This window comes from Cornus florida, unplaced genomic scaffold (assembly GCF_030987335.1).
Source record: "Cornus florida cultivar Cherokee Brave unplaced genomic scaffold, ASM3098733v1 CherokeeBrave_3.0.0_Hap2_Chr11, whole genome shotgun sequence".
Classification (NCBI taxonomy): Eukaryota; Viridiplantae; Streptophyta; class Magnoliopsida; order Cornales; family Cornaceae; genus Cornus; species Cornus florida.
Genome location: NW_026775581.1, coordinates 68,338,437 through 68,360,702, shown reverse-complemented (window position 1 = coordinate 68,360,702; position 22,266 = coordinate 68,338,437). Strand labels below are relative to the sequence as shown.

Sequence of the window (22,266 nt, the reverse complement as noted above, 5' to 3'; positions counted from 1 at the left end):
ATACCGAGGTACTGGCTCGGCTTGACAAAACCGAGCAAGAGAGAGATGTCCTGAAGAAGGAGAATGATTCCCTTCAGGATGAGAAGGACGCCCTCCAGCTTGAGAAGAGCGTCTGGCAGACCGAGCAGGAATCAATTAGAGAAGAGAAGGCAGAACTCCAGCGCCTTCTAGCTGATGAACAGTCTGCTCGGATGGCTTTTGAAAAAAGAGCTCTGGACGAGCGTACCGCTCTGATCGACGCGATCAGCAGAGTGGGTGGTGGGATGCTGGCCCTTCACGCTCGGTTCTCAAGGGTCGGTGCTCTTAGGTATGCTCAAGGATTCCGGGAAGGTTTCGCCGACCGGGTTCCGGATGAGGGACAGACCAGCTCCACTCCGGATGAGGTAGACAAGGATCTGGGGATCGAACCTCTGGGGGTCTATGTCGACCCAGAACCCACCGAAGCGGAGCGTATATTTGATGAGTGCCAGGACATTGCTTCCTCCAGGATCATCACAGCTCCTCCTACCGCTCTGCCACTGACCGCTCCTCAATCGTCAACCGTGGTTCCTTCCATAGCCACCGCTGACGCTGAACCCCAGCCGAACGATTCAGTCATTCACCTTGATTCCCAACCTCATGAAGGTGAGACGGCTGATGGGGCCGAGGAGGCGAGTCGGCACGACCAGGATGCTGTTGGTACTGAGGCGTCTAGCTAGGGCTCCTTTGAATTCTTCCATTCCATACCTTTTTGTAATGATGGACATCTCTCTTTTGTAAACTCAATGCTCAATATTAATGAAACGACAGAACTCTTTTTCCCTATGTGTTGTGCTCTATTCAACTTATCTTCAATACATACACATCTCTTCTCTCTTTTTCTTTTATATTAGCTTTGCCGTGTGTCTGTTTATGGCAAGTGCCTGGCGCTCGGCTAGGATGCCACTTGCCACTTGCCACTTGGCTTTAAGTTTTTAGCAAGTGTCTGGCGTTCGGCTTATAGTGCCAGCTGCCACTTATCTTGCTTAAGTGCCTGGCGCTCGGCTAGAATGCCACTTGCCACTTGGCTTTAAGTTTTTAGCAAGTGTCTGGCGTTCGGCTTATAGTGCCAGCTGCCACTTATCTTGCTTAAGTGCCTGGCGCTCGGCTAGAATGCCACTTGCCACTTGGCTTTAAGTTTTTAGCAAGTGTCTGGCGTTCGGCTTATAGTGCCAGCTGCCACTTATCTTGCTTAAGTGCCTGGCGCTCGGCTAGAATGCCACTTGCCACTTGGCTTTAAGTTTTTAGCAAGTGTCTGGCGTTCGGCTTATAGTGCCAGCTGCCACTTATCTTGCTTAAGTGCCTGGCGCTCGGCTAGAATGCCACTTGCCACTTGGCTTTAAGTTTTTAGCAAATGTCTGGCGTTCGGCTTATAGTGCCAGCTGCCACTTATCTTGCTTAAGTGCCTGGCGCTCGGCTAGAATGCCACTTGCCACTTGGCTTTAAGTTTTTAGCAAGTGTCTGGCGTTCGGCTTATAGTGCCAGCTGCCACTTATCTTGCTTAAGTGCCTGGCGCTCGGCTAGAATGCCACTTGCCACTTGGCTTTAAATTTTTATAGTAGACCGTTGGAAAAGAAAATTCTTTTTTTGTAAATTTCAGTAACTTGCTCATTCATATGTATTTGATTGACAACAAACAACATCCAATTGAAGCCGGAACTTAGCTTTTATTGGTAGTACCTCTTCAGAGACGTGGCGTTCCAGGGCTTGCTGACCAACCTTCCCGCCATGGTTTCCAACGTATATGCCCCCTTGCCAATGACTTCTGCAATTCTGTATGGGCCTTCCCAGGGTGGCATCATTTTTTTGACCATCCCCACCTTTCTTTTCAGAACCAGATCGCCAGGGGCAAAATCCCTGTGTTTTACTCTCTTGTTGTGACTATTCGCCAGCACTTGCTGATACGATGCTAGCCTTATAGCCGCTGCGTCCCTCCTTTCGTCTATCATATCGAGGTTCAATCTTAACATCTTGTCGTTCTGATCTCGACTCCATGCTAAGCTTCTGATAGTGGGGACTAAATGCTCAACCGGTATAACTGCCTCGGTACCATACGCCATTGCAAACGGGCTCTCCCCAGTCGGCCGCCTTGGGGTGGTTCTGTAAGCCCATAGAACGTTCGGGAGTTCATCCAACCACTTCCCCTTATGATCTTCCAGCTTCTTCTTAATGCAGGCGAAAATGGTTCTGTTTGTGATTTCTGCTTGTCCGTTGGCCTGAGGATGACTTACTGCAGCCAACTTCTGGTTGATTCCATACTCCTCCAGTAGCTTTCTTACTTGCCTGCTGTCGAGGTTTGTGCCATTGTCCATGACTATTGATCTGGGAACACCGAAACGGCAGATAATATTGTTCCAAATAAATCGTCTCACATGAGTCTGAGTCACGCTAGGATACGGTTCTGCCTCCACCCATTTAGTGAAGTAATCCGTGGCCAGTAACACATACTTGTTCTGAGCTCTTGCAGTTGGCAGAGGACCGACCACATCCATCCCCCATTGCGCGAAAGGCCATGGCGAGGCCATTACGTGCAATTCCTCAGGTGGTTGGTGGATCAATGGTCCATATCGTTGGCATTTATCGCACCTTCGAGAGAACTCCTCCGCATCTCTTGACATGTTTGGCCAGAAATACCCTTGTGTCATTGCTTTATGCGCTAACGATCGCCCACCAGAATGATTGCCACACACACCCTCATGAATAGCTCGCAATACCTGCTGCGACTCCGCGGGGGTGACACATTTCAAGTATGGGCCAGAGTAGGACCTTCTGTACAGCTGGTTCCGCACGATGGCGTACTTGGCAGCATTCTTTTTGAGTCTCCTAGCTTCATCCCTTTGCATAGGCAAAACGCCATCTCGAATATAGGTAATGATGGGGTCAATCCAACTCGGTTCATACGGTATGACGTTGACTTGCCAAGGGTCAGAGTCCAACGGTTCTTCGAAAATAGATGGCTGGGTCACTATTCCTACTGGAATCACCCTCGCCAATGTTTCACCGCAACTCGAAGCACTGCATGCTAAACGGTCTGCATCTGCATTCTGTTCCCTCGGCAGCTGTATGAATTCAATCTTTGCAAAGTCCTTGGCTCTATGCAGAACGGCAGAACGATATGCCCCCATCGTGTCATCCTTGGTCGCGTACTCACCATTTACCTGTCGAACAATCAACTGCGAGTCACTATACACTGTCAAACTTTTGATCTGTAGCTCTCTGGCCAACTTTAATCCATTTAGCAACGCCTCGTATTCCGCTTCATTATTGGTGGCTCGGTACTCAAGTCTGAGTGCTTGGCTCAAGGAAGTGCCCTCTGGGGTTTGCAGTTTGATCCCAATCCCAGCCCCCATCTGGTTAGAGGAGCCATCCACAAAAAGTTTCCAAGAGCCGCATCTAAGGTCCTCTTCCGTATCTTCGGTGTCACATTCTAGTAGGAAATCGGCTACCGCTTGCCCCTTAACAGCTGTTCTCGGCTCATACGTTATGTCAAATGAACTCAACTCTATGGCCCACTTTGTCATTCTGCCCGAGAGCTCTGGCTTGTGCATAAGCGTTCTGATTGGGAAAGTTGTTAGAACAGCTATGGGGTGGGATTCGAAATAATGCCTCAACTTTCTTTTTGCATTTACAAGGGCAAGTACCACCCGTTCGGCCTTTGAGTATCTTTTTTCTGCCTCCGTCAGTGTTTTGCTTACATAAAATACCGGGTATTGCACCCCTTCCTTGCAACGAATCAGAACGGCACTCGTCGCGACACCAGATACTCCAAGATATAGAAATAACTTTTCTTCCGGTTCCGGGGCTGACAGGACTGGTGGATTCTGCATATATTCCTTCAAATGAGTCAATGCTTGTCGTTGCTCATCCCCCCAGACCTGCCTTCCATGGTTCCGAATCGTGTCAAAGAATGGTTTGCAGTGATCCGACAATTTTGAAATAAATCGACTTAATGCAGCTATTCGTCCTGTGAGGGCTTGCACCTCTCTGATCGTCTTTGGCTCGGCATTCTTAATCAAAGCCTCTGCTTGAGCGGGGCTAACTTCGATGCCCCTGCGGTTGACCACGTGTCCCAGAAACTGTCCGGAACTCACACCGAACGAGCACTTGGTCGGATTGAGCCTCATCCCATATCGCTTTAGTACATCAAATACATCTTGCAGATGCTTCAGATGATCATCCTTTTTCCTACTCTTTACCACCATATCATCAATATAGGCTTCCACAATCTTACCCATTTGATTCTTAAAAACTTTGCTAACAAGTCTTTGATAAGTTGCTCCCGCATTCTTTAGCCCGAAAGGCATCACTTTGTAGCAGTATGTTCCTCGCTCGGTGACAAAAGAAGTTTTTTCTTCATCTGCGGGGTCCATAGGAATCTGATTATAACCTGAATATGCGTCCAAAAAGGTTAAACGCTCATACCCAGTGGTGACATCCACCATTTGATCAATCTTAGGCAACGGGAAGCTGTCCTTCGGACAGGCTTTGTTCAGATTGGTGAAATCAATGCATACTCGCCATTTCCCATTCTTCTTCTGCACAACAACGACGTTGGACAACCACTCAGGGTAGTGCACCTCTCTGATAAATCCCGCATCAAGCAGCCTATCGACTTCTTCCGCTATGATCTGATTACGTTCTGGAGCAAATCTTCGCTGCTTTTGTTTCACTGGTTTGAAATTGGGATTGACATTCAGGGAATGACAGGATACGGAGGGACTAATTCCAGGCATGTCTAGGTGACTCCATGCAAATACGTCGGCATTGTGGGACAAGAAATCCACTAGCTCTTGCTGCTCTTCTCTGGTCAGTCTTATACCTACTCTGGTAGTTCGTTCTGGCCTGGACTGATCGATCTGCACATCCAGAAGGGGCTCCTCGGTCAAGTCGACTGACTCCTCCACCCTATTCTGCTCGAGCGGAGGTTCCTGTAATTGCTATCTGGAGCTTGCCGAAAGGACGGGCGCCTTTCCTTTCCCAGCATGCTTTAGTGTGACGGAATAACACTCTTTGGCTGCGACCTGATCCCCCCGAATGTCTATCACTTTATCTCCATCGGGCCCGAGGCACCTCATGACCTGATGCAGAGTTGAGGGTACACCTCGGACTCTGTGAATCCATCCTCTTCCCATCAGGAGATTATACGAGGGGTGAATTTCCACAACCACAAAAGTTTCCATAAGAGCTCGTTCTGCAGCTTGAACTTCCACTTCCACCATCCCGACGGGTTCCACCCTCTTCCCATCGAACCCTAACAAGGGATTTCCGGTGGGTTTGAGCCTCTCTGGTTTAATGTCGAGCCTGTCAAATGTGTCCCTCGGCATGACATTCGCACTGCTCCCAGGATCGATCAGAACTCTGCGCACCAAGCAATCTGCCACTGTCAAACTGACTACCAACGGGTCGTCATGAGGCAGTTGAACACGCTGCAGGTCTGTCCAGTCGAACTTTATCTGCATCGACGGGCTCTGCTGGTGTAGAGTAGTCACATTGCCGACCCTTTTCTTCATCTGCGCCTGCCGCAGGCGCACCCGGAGCAGCTCATCTGACTCTTCACTAGGCTCGGGTCGACCATGGATAGCATTGATTATACGAACTGGTTGTGAATTGTGGGAGCTTTGTTTATGACTCCTTTTTATTTGTTCCACCGGTCGATTCTGCTCCATCGCCGAACCTTGAACATAACTCGCGAACTCCCCTCTAGCTATCAACATCTCCACTTGCCTCCTCAGGTTCCTGCATTCGTTAGTCTGATGACCGAAATCAGAATGAAAAGCACAATGTTTAGTTTGATCCCTCTGTTCGAGGGGTTGCCTAATTGGCAGTGGTGGATGAAACTTGTCTTTGTTCTCCTGATACAGCCTCGCCAGAGTGACCTTCAGCGGAGTAATCAACTCTTCCTCCCTGGACCTTTTTTCTGCCTTCCAAGAGGTCTGACGTTGCGGCTGAGCCTGCTTCTGCCTGATCTTTGCCTTGGACTTTTCCTCGGTCGACACAACCGACGTTGTCCGAGCATTAGCTGCCTCCTCTTCTTCTAGGCGCACAAAGCCATCGGCTCTCTCATTGAGTTCATCCATAGTAGTCGGCGTGTTCACTACCAGACTGGTGTGAAACGGAGTTCCGCGTGTCATGGCTAACTTGAAGGCTTGAACTGCCGTAGAAGGGTGGCATTCGATCACCATACTCTTAGTGAGATTAAACCTGGTAAGAAAGGCCTGGAGACGTTCATCCTTGTGCTGCCTCATCGTGAATAGGCTCGAGATGTCCTTCGGCGGGCGTTTGTTCCCATAGTACTGGCTTATGAACCGATCGCACAGGTCTCTGAAACTACCAATGGAGCTCCTAGGCAAGTTTTTGAACCAGCTGAGCGCCGGTCCGGCCAGGCTTGTAGGGAAACATTTGCACATTAAAGAGTCGTTTTCCGTATTCAGGGCCATTTTCAACTGGATATGATACACATGATCGATCGGATCGGTCGTTCCGTCGAACAGAATAAAGACTGGCATAGCAAACTTCCTTGGATGCGGGGCATTCAAGATCTCGTCGGTGAATGGTGAATCCACCGTCCGAGCTGCGGATCGGAGAGCTTCATTCTCTCTCTGGAGTCCAGCGGTAGCTCTGTGAGTTACGGTTCTGCCGTCCGAACCGTGATGAGTGATAGTAACCATGGAGGGCCGGTAAGACGGATCGAACGACCGTTCCTCTATGAACTCTCTTTGCCAAGGCGACGCTATTCGACGGCGATCAGCCTCCATCACTTCCTCTCGGTCGAACCTTTCCCGCTGCGGATCAACGTGAGTCGATCCTTCGTGATCTTCAACTCGACGAACATTTGGCGGCAAATTGTCCATCATCCTTTCATCACGGTGGTGAGCTGACTGATTGTTCTCGTCCTGTTCGCCTTGATGCGCGATATTAGATTGAACACCTCCTTCTCCGACTGGAAGTGGATGCGAAACCGCAGGTATTTGCCGATGTTGCAGTCCAGCTTTCAATTCTGCATTCTCTTTTTTGAGAGCTTCAATCAAGTTCATCAACTCCTCAAGCTTTGTTTGCTGGACAGCCTCCATCGGATTGGAGCTTTCACCTATCATTATTCCCGAACGGAGTAAAGGCATTAATCTCAAGTTCGTGAGTAGATCCGAGCTTCGTGAGTAGGAATTTTTAGATCTGGCTTCTAATTCTCCGAATTATGCTCACTGTTTACGAGATCTGAATTGTCTGAACTCTAAATCCGTCAGATCCTGCCACAATCGAACAACTCGTTGTTGCGTAGATCTGAAGTCACTCCTGCCAAAGCTTCAAGAATTGTAATTCCTCCAGAGTAGGTCACAATCACTCAGATCTGGATTCAAATCCCAAAGATTGAGTCTCGATCAACCGAATTGGTTTGAATCCATTCGATATTCCTCATTGATCAACCAAACTTCCATGCGTTCCCCACAGACGGCGCCAATTGAAGATGCAAGAAATTCCTTCTCCTCTTTCTCTCTCTAGAATTCTTACACTTTCTTACATATATATACATATCACTTTCTATTCATAAATGGGTTGGGTGTTAGTCCTACCTAATAGTTAAGTTTTTGGATCGAATCGTGAAACACTCATTCGTTATAGTTAGTATTAGAGCCAGACACCAATCCCGATCTGATGCCACACCAAACATCCGATCCGAAAAATATCCGAGCCATCCGATTAATTAGGATAACCAGACCTCGCAACGAGGACTTTAAAAAAACAGTTACTTTATAAACTGACAAAAAAAATTTTATTCCTCTTCTTTGAATTTCTCAGCAACCAAATAGAGATGGCTAGCTCACTTCTCAAAGTGCCACGTGACACTAGAACTAAGACCCAAAACAAATTCATGAAATTTTGCCCAAAAAAAAAAAAAGATAGAACCCAGAAAAATGGAATTCTTACAAAAGAGGTTGCACACAATTAATCATCATTTAAAAAAGCTTTTTTCTCCATTTTTCCCAGTAAACAGTTTACACAAGAATTAAAATACCAGATGGTCAATTAATCTTCTTATCATCAGTATCAAAGATGCCAGGAGATCGGGACTGTCAGATCCGATGACTTTTAAAGATTTTTATATTGATTTGGGGTCCACAAGCCCACATTCATGGACTGATTTCAGTATCTTGGGCCGGTCAATTTGGCCCAAAATACATAAGACTATGATTGAGCCTGAATGTTTTAGGCCTTTATCAGAAGGTCAGTAGCTAATAAGATCATTTTACCATTTATTAGAGAGTTCAGAAGGCAGTTAAAGACCATCTTTTTAAACAAGTAATTTTTTAATTCATTTTTTAGAAAGAAAAAAAATATTATTATTTTCTACAAAATTTGTAATTTCCCTGAGTTATTTAGAGAAAATAAATAAATAAATCTTGACCACACATGTAAGAAATTGCACTCAGGCCTTTTTCTAGTTTTCCTTGTAATTAAAATTATGAGCCATATTGTTATTGCATCTAACGCCTAAAGCAGAAGTGACCAATTGATTTTTAGTTGATGACTTGATGGAGAGCTCTCCAGATCGCCTTCCACACTCAAACTGTCATCTAACATCTTCTTCGTATCATACTTATATATAAATCTCAAATTCTCAAGCTTTGTAAAATCAAGTATTATTAAACTATAGTTTTTATTTGTTAGGTATTTGATGATATATATATTATACATCACAATTAAAGTATTTTTAAATCTATTTTATAACATTTTTTTTTTTACAATTTTTTTACTGCTTAATTGTATTTTTCAAAATTTTAATTTAGACCGAATAAAGTCCGTTAGAACATTTTATAACTCATGGGAGCAATCGATCTTGTTTTGTATTGGGGTGGCTACATGGAAAACAAATTGACAACAAAATTTTATCTGGGAGACTAGGTGGCCTCAGTCGATCACAACTCGACACAACATGTAAGTAAATGTGTCTAACTTTATTTAGATTTTTACTGTGTATCAAGTTGTAATTGACCGGTACCATATAACATTGGATCATGTGATAATTACTCCAAATTGGCACCATGCTGTTTCAAACTCATTAACTATATCAACTTGAAATAACACTTAAATGATGTCTGCAACAAAATCGGTGTTGCATGGACAATGTGGCCCTTTGCCAAAAGTTTCTTAACGAGACAATAACCTATATATAACCTAAACCTCTCGTAACACAAACCTTACTAGAGCTCTTCTTTTTTTTTCATTGATGTGAAATGCTTTTTCTTCTTCTAATGGAACCAATTGAGAGGTTAAGTTTTGATTTGAGAGTTTGGTAGACTTTATAAATATTTGTATATTTGAGTGAATTCTAGAAGAACATGAAGCTTTATAGAGATAAATTTAAGTCATTCATTATAATGAATACTAGCGGTTCATTTAGGAGATAGGATGCTATATATACTGTAAGGGTTACAGAGACAATGTTAAGAAAGAGGATTATATGCTTATATATACGGTGGGAGGGTCATAATGACAATATCAAGAAGTAAATGTGATAGATTACAAAAAAATTGTTATTAATATAATACTAATATTTAAGGTTGAAGTCCCCGGTGGCTTGGATGAGTTGGTATGAGCTTCGCATTGGCTATCACTTGGCCACTGTTGGTGTCTCCTTGATACTCGTAATATATTAAAATGAAATTTGATTTTTTTTTTTATTTGAAATTTTAAGAGAATTTTTTTATTTGAAATTCATTTCAATTCATTAATATTAAAGTTTATCAATTCTAACAAAAGTTTAATTTTAAATTTTATTTTATATCCATTTGATACGAGCTCCTCAAATATGTTCTACTTTCCAATTTTTTGGAGATGGGAGAAGGGGCATAAATCATAATCCATCTTGGTTATGGAATAATCTTTTAGCAGCTAAAGAGGTCCTCCTCAAAGATGGATAGCTGCTGTGCAATCCTGGATTCAAAACTCGCTCGTGCTCTTCGTCCTCCACATCTATTCACTGGTTTCTGGTCTTCTTGATGATGAATTGAATTGTTGGGAAAAAAAAAGAAAAAAAAAAAAGGGGGCAATTATCCCCAAAATTTTGGAAATATGTTGGTTCATTTGGAAAGCCTGAAATGCAAAATGTTTCAGGGTGGAAATTATGGTATAAGCAGAAAATTGTGGACATGGCAGTGCAACAATTTTTTGAATTTTCAGATGTTATGTATCCTGGGAGAGGTCCATCAGAGCACCAAATAGGGAAAGGATGAACAAATCACAAACCAGGAAAAATGAACGGCCAAGAAATAAAGTTGTAAATTGATCATTGCGCTGAAATTCCAAATTTACCAACAAAATAGTTTTCCTAGCAAGCAGAAAAATGCTACAGCTTAATCAAAATTGAAAGTCACAAATGTGAGCTGCAAAACCACAATACAGAAACTATGTATTCTTAACAAATAAGTACAGTAGAGAAGATCACTGTTGCACATTCAATTCAGACGAGAATGAGGCGGTCTAGGGCTACGTGGTAGGTTCAAATGCAGCCTGTTCATGCCAAACACCATTTAAATTTGACTGCCACAACTTCACCATTCCATCACTACCAGTAGTTGCAAGTGTCATTCCACTGACGTCCCACTCCATCTGCCACACCTAATCACAAAATGAATTAAAACAGTCAATAAACCACCACAAAACCACAGCCTAACCAACCCCCTTCTCTCTCTCTCACCTCTCAAACTTCGCGTTAACAATAGATGTAACAGTCTTGCACAAAGTCACGTACCAGTTGACATGAAGCCCTTGCCTCTCAAAAGTATTGGAAATGAGACCTCCTCCTAGAACTATGTGTATAGGTAGAGTGTCTTCACCCTAGGGCTATGTGTCTAGGCAGGGTCATAGACACGTGCACATGCATCCAGTCACGCGTTTCAAAATTCATGAGATAATGTCATTTACATTTCTAATCATCATTTGGTCGTGACACCATACTTTTTTAATCATTTTGTTCAACTTTTTTTGTAATTAGTCCATCCCAATGATGGATTGAACCTCACGAAAATATAAAATAACAAGGGAAATTTCCATTTCTACGGCATTCCCAGACCCTTCCCTAATAGTCCCTAATGTCAATAAATCATGGCTATAGTCATTGTATTTAGATTGGTAATAAATAAAATCTTCTAAAGTTAAAATTTCAGACTCGTAAGTCATACCTCGCCCTTGTGACCGGAAAGCAATGCAACCTTGTCCACTGAGAGCCGTCCATCAACTTCAGGGTTCAATCCAAGATGCCATATTGTAATTCCCTTGCAAGTTGCAACAGCTATTACCTCGTATGGCCTGAATGACAGTTATTCATGCAAGTTCACTTTCTAATAAGTTCAATATAATGTATAATTGCTTTCTCTAACAAAACATAAATAAAATTATCAGGGGTGATGACTGCCCCAAGCAGAATCTGTCCCCACAGATTACAGTCCACAGGTCAATACTTTTTGCAATTTCTGTTCACCATATTCTAGAAATGAAATATCGAGCATGTACTATCAGAAGGCTTTGGTCTCAACAAGTAACTTTAAGAAATGCATTATATGAGAGAAAAGATAGCATTTCACCTGCCAATGTTCGGTGCCCATGCAACAGAGTAAACCTGATCTCCCTTGTCCCCAGGCAATGCCAACTCTGCAACTGGAAGCCATCTTTGATGATCCTGATCAAATTCCCAAACCTGTGGAACTCTATATGAGATTAAGTAAATCATGTTACTTGGAGAACATGCTTAGTTCTAAATCATTTCAGAAATTACACTGTAGTAGCACAGCAAGAACTTCCACAATCCGAATCAACTAAGATATCCTTGTCTAAATTTAAGTATGTTCTAATACTAGTTGTAGCATGTTTTATAGTAGTTCACTTTGCAAATTTTTTAAATATTTCTAACACTAGTTGTAGCATGTTTTATAGTAGTTCACAGAGCAAAATTTTTAAATATTTTAAGACATCAACTAATTTTCAACTATAATTCATGTCAATTAAGGGCAAAAAATGATTGCAGACAACTTATAAAAAAAAAAAAAAAATTATTGATTGCAGAAGCAAAGCGCAACAAATCCTAGCTGTAGCTACAACATGGATGAAAGGGGTAACTAAAAATATCAAAAGACACAAAATCTGAAATATGAAATTTTGCCAAATAAGATAACTATCAAGGTATTTGCACTAGTGAGGCTCACGGTCTTCCACTACGGAAAGCAAAGGAACTCATTATTCTATTTGTTCTTATACACCACTTTCACATACCCATTATATGGTCGACCCTCTGCCTGTTTTAATCCTTTTTTCTTTTGTGATGGAAAAATAGTGACACTGACCTCAAACCATTCTCATAAAATAAAAAATAAATAAATAAGAGTACTTCTTTACCCATCAGCCCCTCCAAAAAAAAAAAAAATAAGCAGAGACATAGAGTCACAGAGTTGCCGACTATAAAAATTAAACAATTAACAAAAAAAAAACCCACAACACAACTTATAACATAAATCTTATGAGAAGGATGTAAGACATGCAAATATTAGCACACCTTGGAGGAATTGAGTTCTGGCATATCCGAATTAAAACCCAGAGCAAAGCTTGATTGCTGGTTTTCACCTCTTACTGGGTTCCAAGAGATGGATGCAGACAAACATGAAGCCTTTCCAAATTTTGATACTGAGTCAATAGAATTTTGAAATTCAGCCTACAAAGGCAAGTAAATAAGATAATCAGTTTCTTTAAGAGCTAAGGACGTATAATGCATATGAGAAGCCAAGCATTAAGCAAACTCAAATAGACATAACAGAAACAGCTCATATATGATCTAAATGCACCAGGAGCAGGACTCAAAACGGCCACCTTCATTCATAGTTTGATTGCATTGAGCAAAAAAAACTCAGTAGTGAAAATCAAGAAACATGGGAACAGAAATTTAGGGGGGAAAAAGAGATAAGAATGTGAGGGGGGAAAAAAACATGAAAAATGCTCAATGCATATGCTTAAAGATTTCAATGATAAGACAAAGAAATTGATCAAATTATTAATACAAAAATGAAACAAAAACTTTTTAAGATAACAAAGATTATTATCTCTAACAAATTTATCAGTTGAGCTGCCACACAATAGAGCAACAAGGTGGCATAAGATAAATAATTACCTGAAGTTGCCAATTTGTCAGTTCCAAGGGATCTAAAAGCTCATAAACTTTCACATGGCCATCTGAATATGCAGCGACCTGTAAAGTAATCTCAAAACAAATTCAGTGACGAATTATCATCAAATTGTAATTCAAACTTTTTAACATACTCTGCTATAAAAGAACAATTTATAAAAAAATTAACAAAATAAAACTTCAGCAAAATTATTGCAATTTCATCAACATATAAGATTATGGCAGCAAATAAATTCTCTACTTTTAAATGCCTTTATGAGAAGAAAATCTATAGAAATGCATAATATTTACAAATTAAAAATTAAAAGGAACATTTATTGCCCGGCATTTTCAGTGTAGTGCAGAGATAGTCATGACACACAGAAGTTCAGTCAGAACACAGTTTCCAGAATGTTCTATATAATAAAGGACAAAAGATGGCAGATATCACACAAATGTCGAACACAACAGTAAAGCATTGGAGTTGGGTATGGCTCATTAATTAAGGTACTTTCAACAGCAGGTGGGTTTCATTTATTAAAATTTCAATAATTCAGAAACTAAGAGATAATGCTAGAAGCTTTCTGGTAATTCACCAGTGACCTTAATATTCAATAGCAATGCAATCCTAATACAAAGCACCACTTTATTTATAGGAGAAATCTTCAATGTTCTCATTACATTCTGAATAAACAAAGGGTTTAGTTACGTTGCCCCTTTATTTGAATGTAGTTACAACTGTTTATGACAGATCTAGGTCTGCTATAATACTGAGACAGTCTTACTTGAACATGTAACTATGGGTATAGGACGTGTCTCCCATGTCTGGTTGGACATGAACCTTACAAGCATATCCGATAATTCAAAATTTCTACACAATTGTGCATAAAACACTCAGCATGTTCCTTCTTTTCATTATTTCTCCAAAACAAGCGATATAGCCATATCAAACTTACAATGTTATAGAAAAGCTCCCTCTTATTCTAGAAAATAATGAAGAATTTTAAACAATTTTAAAATTATAAGTCACCCTAATTTAATAAATCTGATACTTAGATACGTATACACCAAACACACATTTAGGTACATGTAACATAATAGATAATATTGAGTCGTCTATAACTGATAGTCATTTCCAGGGAAGTTTCTCGGGGCTTTCCCACATAGAAAAAGATAATCAAACTTCTCAGGCATAGACCATCCACTTTACCATGTAAGAACAATTAAAAAGACTGCAATTCTATTGCATCAGAATGATTGAGCAAAATGGCGATATATAGCAACCACTGCAGACATTTGCCAATCACCTTTAGAAAATTAAAGAATAAAATGTAGTAAAGGAGATATTGAAACAGAAAAAACTACCAAAACTCACCAGTTTCAAACTTGTGACACAAACTCCAAATTGGATATCTAACACTTGATTTGCATGTCTCTCAAATAATTTGCACAGTTTCCATTGAAAAGGTTTTGTATCTAGAGAATGATGAAATAAAAAAGACAATAATGAGGCAATTTCACATTGTCATAAAAAATAATGTCCAAAGTCACAACTCTTCCTAATTTTTTAGATTAGGAGCAACTTGGTGACATCAATAACTTTCAGAATAGCAAAGACGAGAGCAAACTCATTCTTATTATACCTTCAGCAATTTCCTCCCACAACGATAAAGTTCCATCCGCACAAATGCATGCAACTGCATCCCCATATTCTGGAGGAATCCAAACAACTTTCACAATGCTGGCGTTGTGAACCTAAAAGAAGATCAATTTAAGAATGCATGGAAAATAATATTCTAGAAATCAACTAGGAATAAAAAACATAGAATTCTAGAAATCACAAAAAAAAAAAACATGACAAGGGCAAAATTTAGGATCTGTTTGTTTCCCATGCATTTGGGGGAAGAGCAAGAAAAAAAATTCCCAACAAAATATAAACCTCTTGGTTTCTTTAGCCAAAAATTTAGAACCAGTGAAAAAAACAATTCAAAACTGACCAATAACAGGCAAGAGAAACTCAGAATTTTGCATGAATTTAACATATCCTCCCACCACTCAATGAAGTGCATACAAGCTATCTAATAAAACTCTACCAAAATAATATTCACCACAAGCTATCGCTTGGATGCAACGATGCCTTCACAAAATCACATTATAGAAACCACTATATTAGCACTGCCCAATAACCCTTGATCATTTTGATTTCACGAGTTTTAACTGGGTATACAAAGAAAGCAATAGATTGCCAAGAAAAACTGATTACCAAAAGCTTTTGTTTGACTAAATTGCCCGGTAGTTAGACTCTTCTTTCCTTGCCATCCTTCATTACACACAAATTATTCGACAGCACATATAGCAAAATTGTGAAACACTCACACCAAATTACCCACTTATGTAGCATATTTCTCCTCATCAATAACTGGCATATCGAATGCTTTCCTACCCAATGCCCTTGTCCAAAATGCATTAAATCAACCATAAAAGGTCCACTTCTGTTTAACAAAATCGTAAATTGCATGACAAAGTCTATACTAGGTTTTCATAGAAACTTCAATCACGTACATATTAACAACTCCAGCAAAAACCCAAGTCCAACACGATAACATTAAATTTATTTTTCTAAAAATTCATTTTCACTTAGTTGCAATATTACCAATTCTCCAATTTACACAATTTCACTTATAGTCACCAATCACCAATTTAGTCTAATGGAAGTGTAATCTTTCATAGGTTGAAACTACTACTAGAATTAAGACGGTTATTTATCCACTCAAAGGCAATTGAAAGGGGAAAAAAAGACTTAAAAAAAAAAACTACGAATTCCACAAGGAAAAATAATATAAATGAATCAGAGATACTACTTACGAACCCTAGATCTAGAAGTGCAGGTGAATGATGAAGAAGCTGGATCAATGGAATCGAAAATGGCCAAGGTTCCATCGACCGATCCAGTAGCCAATCTCTGGCCACAGTAGTTCCAGGAAGAGCAGATTGTGCCTTTATCAAGCGTCGCCACAGACTTATCCATCTCTCTTTCGATATATATATATATATATATATATCTGTACGTATATATATGTGTGCGTCTACATATAATTTTATATATAGTTAAGCTTTGATTTCGATATCCTCTCTGTGCTCTGAGGAACGAACTGTTCTAGTGTGTCCAAAGAAAGGAAATTTTAAGTCCTTTTGTTAGGGTTTAAGGTTTTGTCACAGATGGTCATCGTTGCAATGTGATATTACCATTGTACCCCTAGATGGGTCCAATAAAACTGCAGCTGGAACTTTCCCGCGGAAATTATGTGAAACACTTCATTATGATTTGTGGTTAATGGCTTGTACAAATTAATTAGAAATAATTACTTTTACTTCCCCATAAATTGTATAAATTACAAAAATCTTCCTTATAATTTTAAATATATAACACTGACATCCCCTAGACCCGCGAATGCGTTAAATGACTATTAATTCCATTATACTTTTATTGTGTTTTTAATATAAAATATATGTTTCTTTATGAACAGAATAGTATTTTCATACTTTTTAATGATATTATCAAGTTTAAAATAAACTTTGAGCATGATGTCAAACAAGAGTTTTAAATTTTATGACATGGGAGGTGAGTGTTACTTAGACTTAAACGGAAGAAGAGGTCATTATTATATTTGAAACTAGATAAGAGGTTTCTATTATTTAGACAATTTACGAGAGATCAAAGTAATCGTAATTATTCTAATTAATAATTATTATAAGTGCCATTTCCCCTAGAAAATAACTTTCATTGCTAAATATACATGTTAGTCAAAACTCAAAAATAATTCGAGTCAAACTCTCTAAGCTAGCTTAATTTTTAGAAAACCACCTCTAACTATAGTATTAAGTTGTGCATGTTAAATAACTTGTATATGTGGTTAGAAAGCAATGGACTGTTTGGTTTTTCTTTTTCTTTTTTTTTTTTTTATGGATTTTCAAGCTACTAATATATATATATATATATATATATATATATATATGAAAAATGGAGAATATTTACAAGAAGGGCCATTAGGCCAAACAGTATTGGACTGAGCATATAAGCCCAAAAAGGGCCAACAAGAGAGAAGCCTATACAAAACTAATAACCTACCTTAACGATCTTCGTTAATAGAGGGTGTTAGTGCACTACGTACTCCGATGAAGCTCCAGATTAGCTGTTTGGTTGATTTGGAATAAATGAGAGAAAAAAATAAGTATTTGATTGAAATGACGCTATCCCAAAAAGGGTGACCAAAAAAAGTTAAAAAGAAAATCTCTCCAAAAAAAGAAAATCTTGTAAAGGTACGAAGGTTTCACCTTTTCACATAGTTTGTGTTGAACACTAGTCATTTGTAGACTCAAATTAAAAGCACAATAACATTACTCGTATCACTAGGTCATTTTCAAACTTCAACGGAGTTAAAAGATGTTCACTTTTGACTTAATTAAACAAGCAGCTTTAGATAATGAGGAAAATAAAAGAACTTGGAGTACTCGAAAACACAACCAACCACAAAATCTTAAAAATAATGAGGAAAATCCTTTATATTGGAATGGGTGAACAGTCAAATGTTTCGGCAATTCCTCATGAGGGGATGACTCGAGAGAATTTTGAATCAGAGCTCTGGATTTTTGTTCATCCCTCGCCGTAATAATATCTTGGGGTTTACAGCGATAACTTGGTATATCTACTATACGACCATTAACTAAAATATGTCTATGGTTAACTAATTGGCGGGCTCCCGGAATAGTCGAAGCCATGCCCAATCGAAAAAGGATGTTATCCAAACGCATTTCAAGTAATTGTAGTAAAACCTGGCCTGTTGACCCCTTGGCTTTTCCGGCGATAGTGCACTACGTACTCCGATGAAGCTCCAGATTAGCTGTTTGGTTGATTTGGAATAAATGAGAGAAAAAAATAAGTATTTGATTGAAATGACGCTATCCCAAAAAGGGTGACCAAAAAAAGTTAAAAAGAAAATCTCTCCAAAAAAAGAAAATCTTGTAAAGGTACGAAGGTTTCACCTTTTCACATAGTTTGTGTTGAACACTAGTCATTTGTAGACTCAAATTAAAAGCACAATAACATTACTCGTATCACTAGGTCATTTTCAAACTTCAACGGAGTTAAAAGATGTTCACTTTTGACTTAATTAAACAAGCAGCTTTAGATAATGAGGAAAATAAAAGAACTTGGAGTACTCGAAAACACAACCAACCACAAAATCTTAAAAATAATGAGGAAAATAATTTCAATTTGGAGACCGTTTAAATTTAATACAAATCGTTACAAGTCAATGGAGAGAACTTTATTGAATTCGTCTAATATTAAATGAAAAGGCACAAAATTGGTTAACAAAAAAGAAATAGTAGAAGCACAAGAAAATAGAAAAGAATAAATATATGGACTGTTTTTTTTTTCTCGCTTTTCTTATATTTTTCCCAGATATTTGGTACAGAAGTGACTTTATGATATGGAAATGGAGGCAAGTGGGTTAGATTGCCTTTCATTTGTCTACTATTGTTTGTCTATTTTACATGAAATAAAGTAACTTTCGAGGCTCTGTATATGACCCACAAGCACGTAGCTCACGTGGGTCAGATTTCAGGATTCTTAGCCCGATGATTAATTGCACTGCCTTGAGAAGTGATTGGTCATCGAAGATTTTAATGGGATAAGTCAATGTGAACTTGACTTCAGGATAGATTCTTCGGTTGTGTGTGTGAAACTGAGAATACAAGTTACTGTGTGATGCTAGATAGTACTCTGCCGACGCAGGAAGTGAACACTAGTCTTTTGATTTATTCTGATCTTTTTCCCCTGATTTAATTTTATGCAGGGTTTGGGATGGTCTTTCCCCTGTCGATGCTGCTTGTGGCTGTAACTTTGAAATTATTGCCTTGACGATGGCTAGATCATTGGTTCACTTTTGTTACTGTTCTTCTCTTTTGGTGGTTTCCATTGTAAAACTTTGACTCTTATTTCTTTACAAATTTGGAACTTATTCTTTATTTTTATTGTTTTACTTCAAGATTTGTATACCTTTTTCTAGGTTGCCTTTTTTGCCTCTATAACACCGTTATGACTGTGCCTTTGCAATGCTAAAAAAATAAAAATAAAAATAAATAAATCTTGCAATTATTAATTTTCTTGGCATATTTAGTGTTACTAGTGACTAGTTGATAGAATATTCAACTCTCTAGATCAATGCACTCCTATTATATTAGGGTTCGACGTGTAAAATGAAATAACACTGCAACATGCAGTTTGAAAAGGCAAGAAAGAAAGAATTTGAGGGCTGAAATTGTAATATCCTGTTTTAGCATAAAAAATAATTTTTTTTTTCTTTGGATTTTCATATGAATGTAAGCTTCACGTGGAACCACGTAATTTTTTGTATGGTATGTTTTTAACATATATTTTTTAGGGTTAATTACAACGACACTCCCTGAGGTTTGGGGTATTGACAAGTATATATAAGTTAACCATTTTTTGAACACTCACACACCCTGTCAGAAATTTAATCCAAACAAGCTCTTAAAAGTTGTGAAAAGACGAGATTGCCCTTCAATAAAATACCAATTTTTTAATCTAAAATATCAAATATATATATATGACAGAATTACCCTTTTTAAATCATAGGTTTCTCTCTCTACCCTCTGCTCTAAAAAGCCTAAAAAAAATTTGTTCTCTATCTCAAAAATCCAAAAAAATCTGTAAAGTGGTGGTGACGGGTGTGGCAGGGCCATGAAGTGGTGGCGGGGCTGTGATTTGGTGGTCGTGGGTGTGGCAGGGCTGTGATATGGTGTTGGCGGGGCTGTAAAGTGGTGGTGGTGGGTGTGGGTGTGGCAGAGCTGTGAAGATGAGAGGATAGAGAGAGGGGTTGGTGAAGGTGGCAGTATAGTGACGGTGGCTATGTTGGTGTGCCGCCAATGGAGGTGGCAACTCTAACCTCTACAACCACTGAGTCCAACTCGGACAATGATGGGAGACGACAAATTTCAGAATTTCCCTTTTCTCTCTCTAAAAAACCTCACCAACATACCACCAATTTCAAAAAGCTTTGGTTCCTCGCCGGTCCGACATCAGCCTTTCCCTCCCCGGCAACACCTTCACTGTCTTCGTCTGCGCCAAGACTGCCCTCGATCTCGCCTGCCCTGCCGTCATCTCCTATACCGATATCATCGTCGTCGCTGCCCGGGTGTTCATCACCATGTTGGCTTGCCTACCCCGCCGTCGTTTCCTTCGTCTGATGCGCCACCGTCTCTTGCGCCGAAATCCTCGCCGGTGTTAGTGGTGGTGTTGTGCTTGTGTGTGTGTGTGTGTGTATGTATATATATATATATATATATATATATATATATATATATGTCTGTGTTTGTATATATATAATTTGTAAATTTATAACCCTTCGTTTCACCGGTTAACAGCGAAGAACGATGTGTAAAGCTTGATTTGGTCTTCCATTACAAAAGCCCCATATTTCGGAATTGGGGTTTCGATTATCAGCGCATACTCTCTACTCTTCCTCTACTCCACCATTCATCTAGAATGGGGATCAGCAGCCCAGGAAAGATCAACCCCTAAACTTTGATAACAACTGTTACATATATGTATATATAACCTCCACCAATTTCAAAACTTAAAATATATTTTAGGGCATATTTGACATTTCATGTTACTTAAGGCTGTGTTAGGCTCCATTTTTTAAAATGTGGTGTCATTATTCAAGTTTGTAAATTTAGGGGGTCTCATTGTCTAGAAAAAGACTAATTTATATATGCTTGTCAATACTGCAAACCTCAAAATGTGTCGTTGTAATTAATCCTACTTTTTAATTTATATCTACTAGTTGCAGTTTAGTTACTCCAAAAGGTTTGATTTTTTTTATTTTTTTTTATTTTATTACATCCATGGAGTAGTTGGAAACAAGGGTGGTGGGCACCCCCCCCCCCCCCCCCCCGGCGGCGACTTCTTCTTTTTCTTTTTCTTTTTAATAGTATATGTATATTTTTATAAAAGTCCAAAAATGCAACCCCTCTACCCCCCCGGCGACTTCTTCTTTTTCTTTTTCTTTTAAATAATATATGTATATTTTTATAAAAGTCCAAAAATGCCCCCCCTGAAATTTTTTTTTTGCCCTCATATATTAGTAATACTTTAGTGAATCAAGCCAATTTAAGTTATTCACCTACATACTACCAAATAAAGCCCTAACAAAGTACCAAATATAGTGATAAAGCAGAAAGTACTGTGTAACCAAATAAAGCCCAAAGACTCCAAACAAAACTTCACTTTCTTTGACTTTTTAGTTTCTTTGCACAAAAGTGAGATACGAAAAGCAGAAGCTTGGACTCAAGAGTCACGCCGTCACCATGGTTATGCTGATTATGCTCAGGTTTTAAATCTTCATCGTTTGCGACAGAATTGGAATTAGAAGGAAGGATACCCAATTTGTTTTGCTGTTGAATGTTGATTCACCGTTTGATTTGCAGGTAAACCCGAAACCCTAGTTTTTTATTTATTTTTATTTTTTACATGAATCAGATTCACATTTATTTTATTTTTTATCTTACTTGTTTGATGAATATGATAGATAAATTGACTAATTATAAGTTAATTTTTTAATTTTGTTATGCAGCACAACCCTTTATTAAATTTTCAAATATTTTTCTATACTTTTACAGTTTTACTCAAATCCATGGGATGCAATCAATGTGCTTCTTCTCCTCCTACATAAGATTTCGATGCGAGACTAGCTTTGATTTTCTTTCTTGACTAAATTATAATTTTCTCTCTCTCTCTCTCTCTCTCTTTTTTTTTTTTTTTTTTAAAGATCTCTAACCTTCTTTTCTATCACATCTTTGATTGGTAAGTCTTTATTAATTGATTGACAACAATAATACCATGTATTAGCTTGATCGCCACTTTAAATGTCTAATGTGCATAGCAGCATAGGATTCAAATCCCCAATGTGTCAATAGTGATTAGTGGGCACTGGACATGTGTATGAGAATTGGTATGTCCGTATGTGATACCAATATTCACACACATATATACACAAACTTAAATGGAAATGAAT

General features: G+C 39.1%; 1 protein-coding gene across 1 annotated transcript; it reads right to left on the bottom strand.

Moving 5' to 3' along the window:
* Positions 1-10,262: 10,262 nt before the first annotated feature.
* Positions 10,263-16,327, bottom strand: LOC132285082 (protein SEH1). Its single transcript, XM_059787250.1, has 8 exons — positions 16,035-16,327; positions 14,809-14,920; positions 14,541-14,641; positions 13,172-13,249; positions 12,563-12,718; positions 11,598-11,710; positions 11,196-11,322; positions 10,263-10,632 (listed from the first exon to the last, which is right to left on the bottom strand). The coding sequence occupies exons 1-8, from the start codon at positions 16,191-16,193 to the stop codon at positions 10,501-10,503; spliced, it is 978 nt and encodes a 325-aa protein (XP_059643233.1). The 5' UTR covers positions 16,194-16,327; the 3' UTR covers positions 10,263-10,500.
* Between the last annotated feature and the right edge of the window lie 5,939 nt (positions 16,328-22,266).

Excerpts from the sequence above, each read along its gene's own strand:
- LOC132285082 (XM_059787250.1), bottom strand. The coding sequence starts at position 16,193 with ATGGATAAGTCTGTGGCGACGCTTGATAAAGGCACAATCTGCTCTTCC. Across the intron at positions 14,921-16,034 it reads CCTGCACTTCTAGATCTAGG|GTTCACAACGCCAGCATTGT; the intron begins GTTCGTAAGTAG and ends ATCTTCTTTTAG. Across the intron at positions 12,719-13,171 it reads TGACAAATTGGCAACTTCAG|GCTGAATTTCAAAATTCTAT; the intron begins GTAATTATTTAT and ends TTGCCTTTGTAG.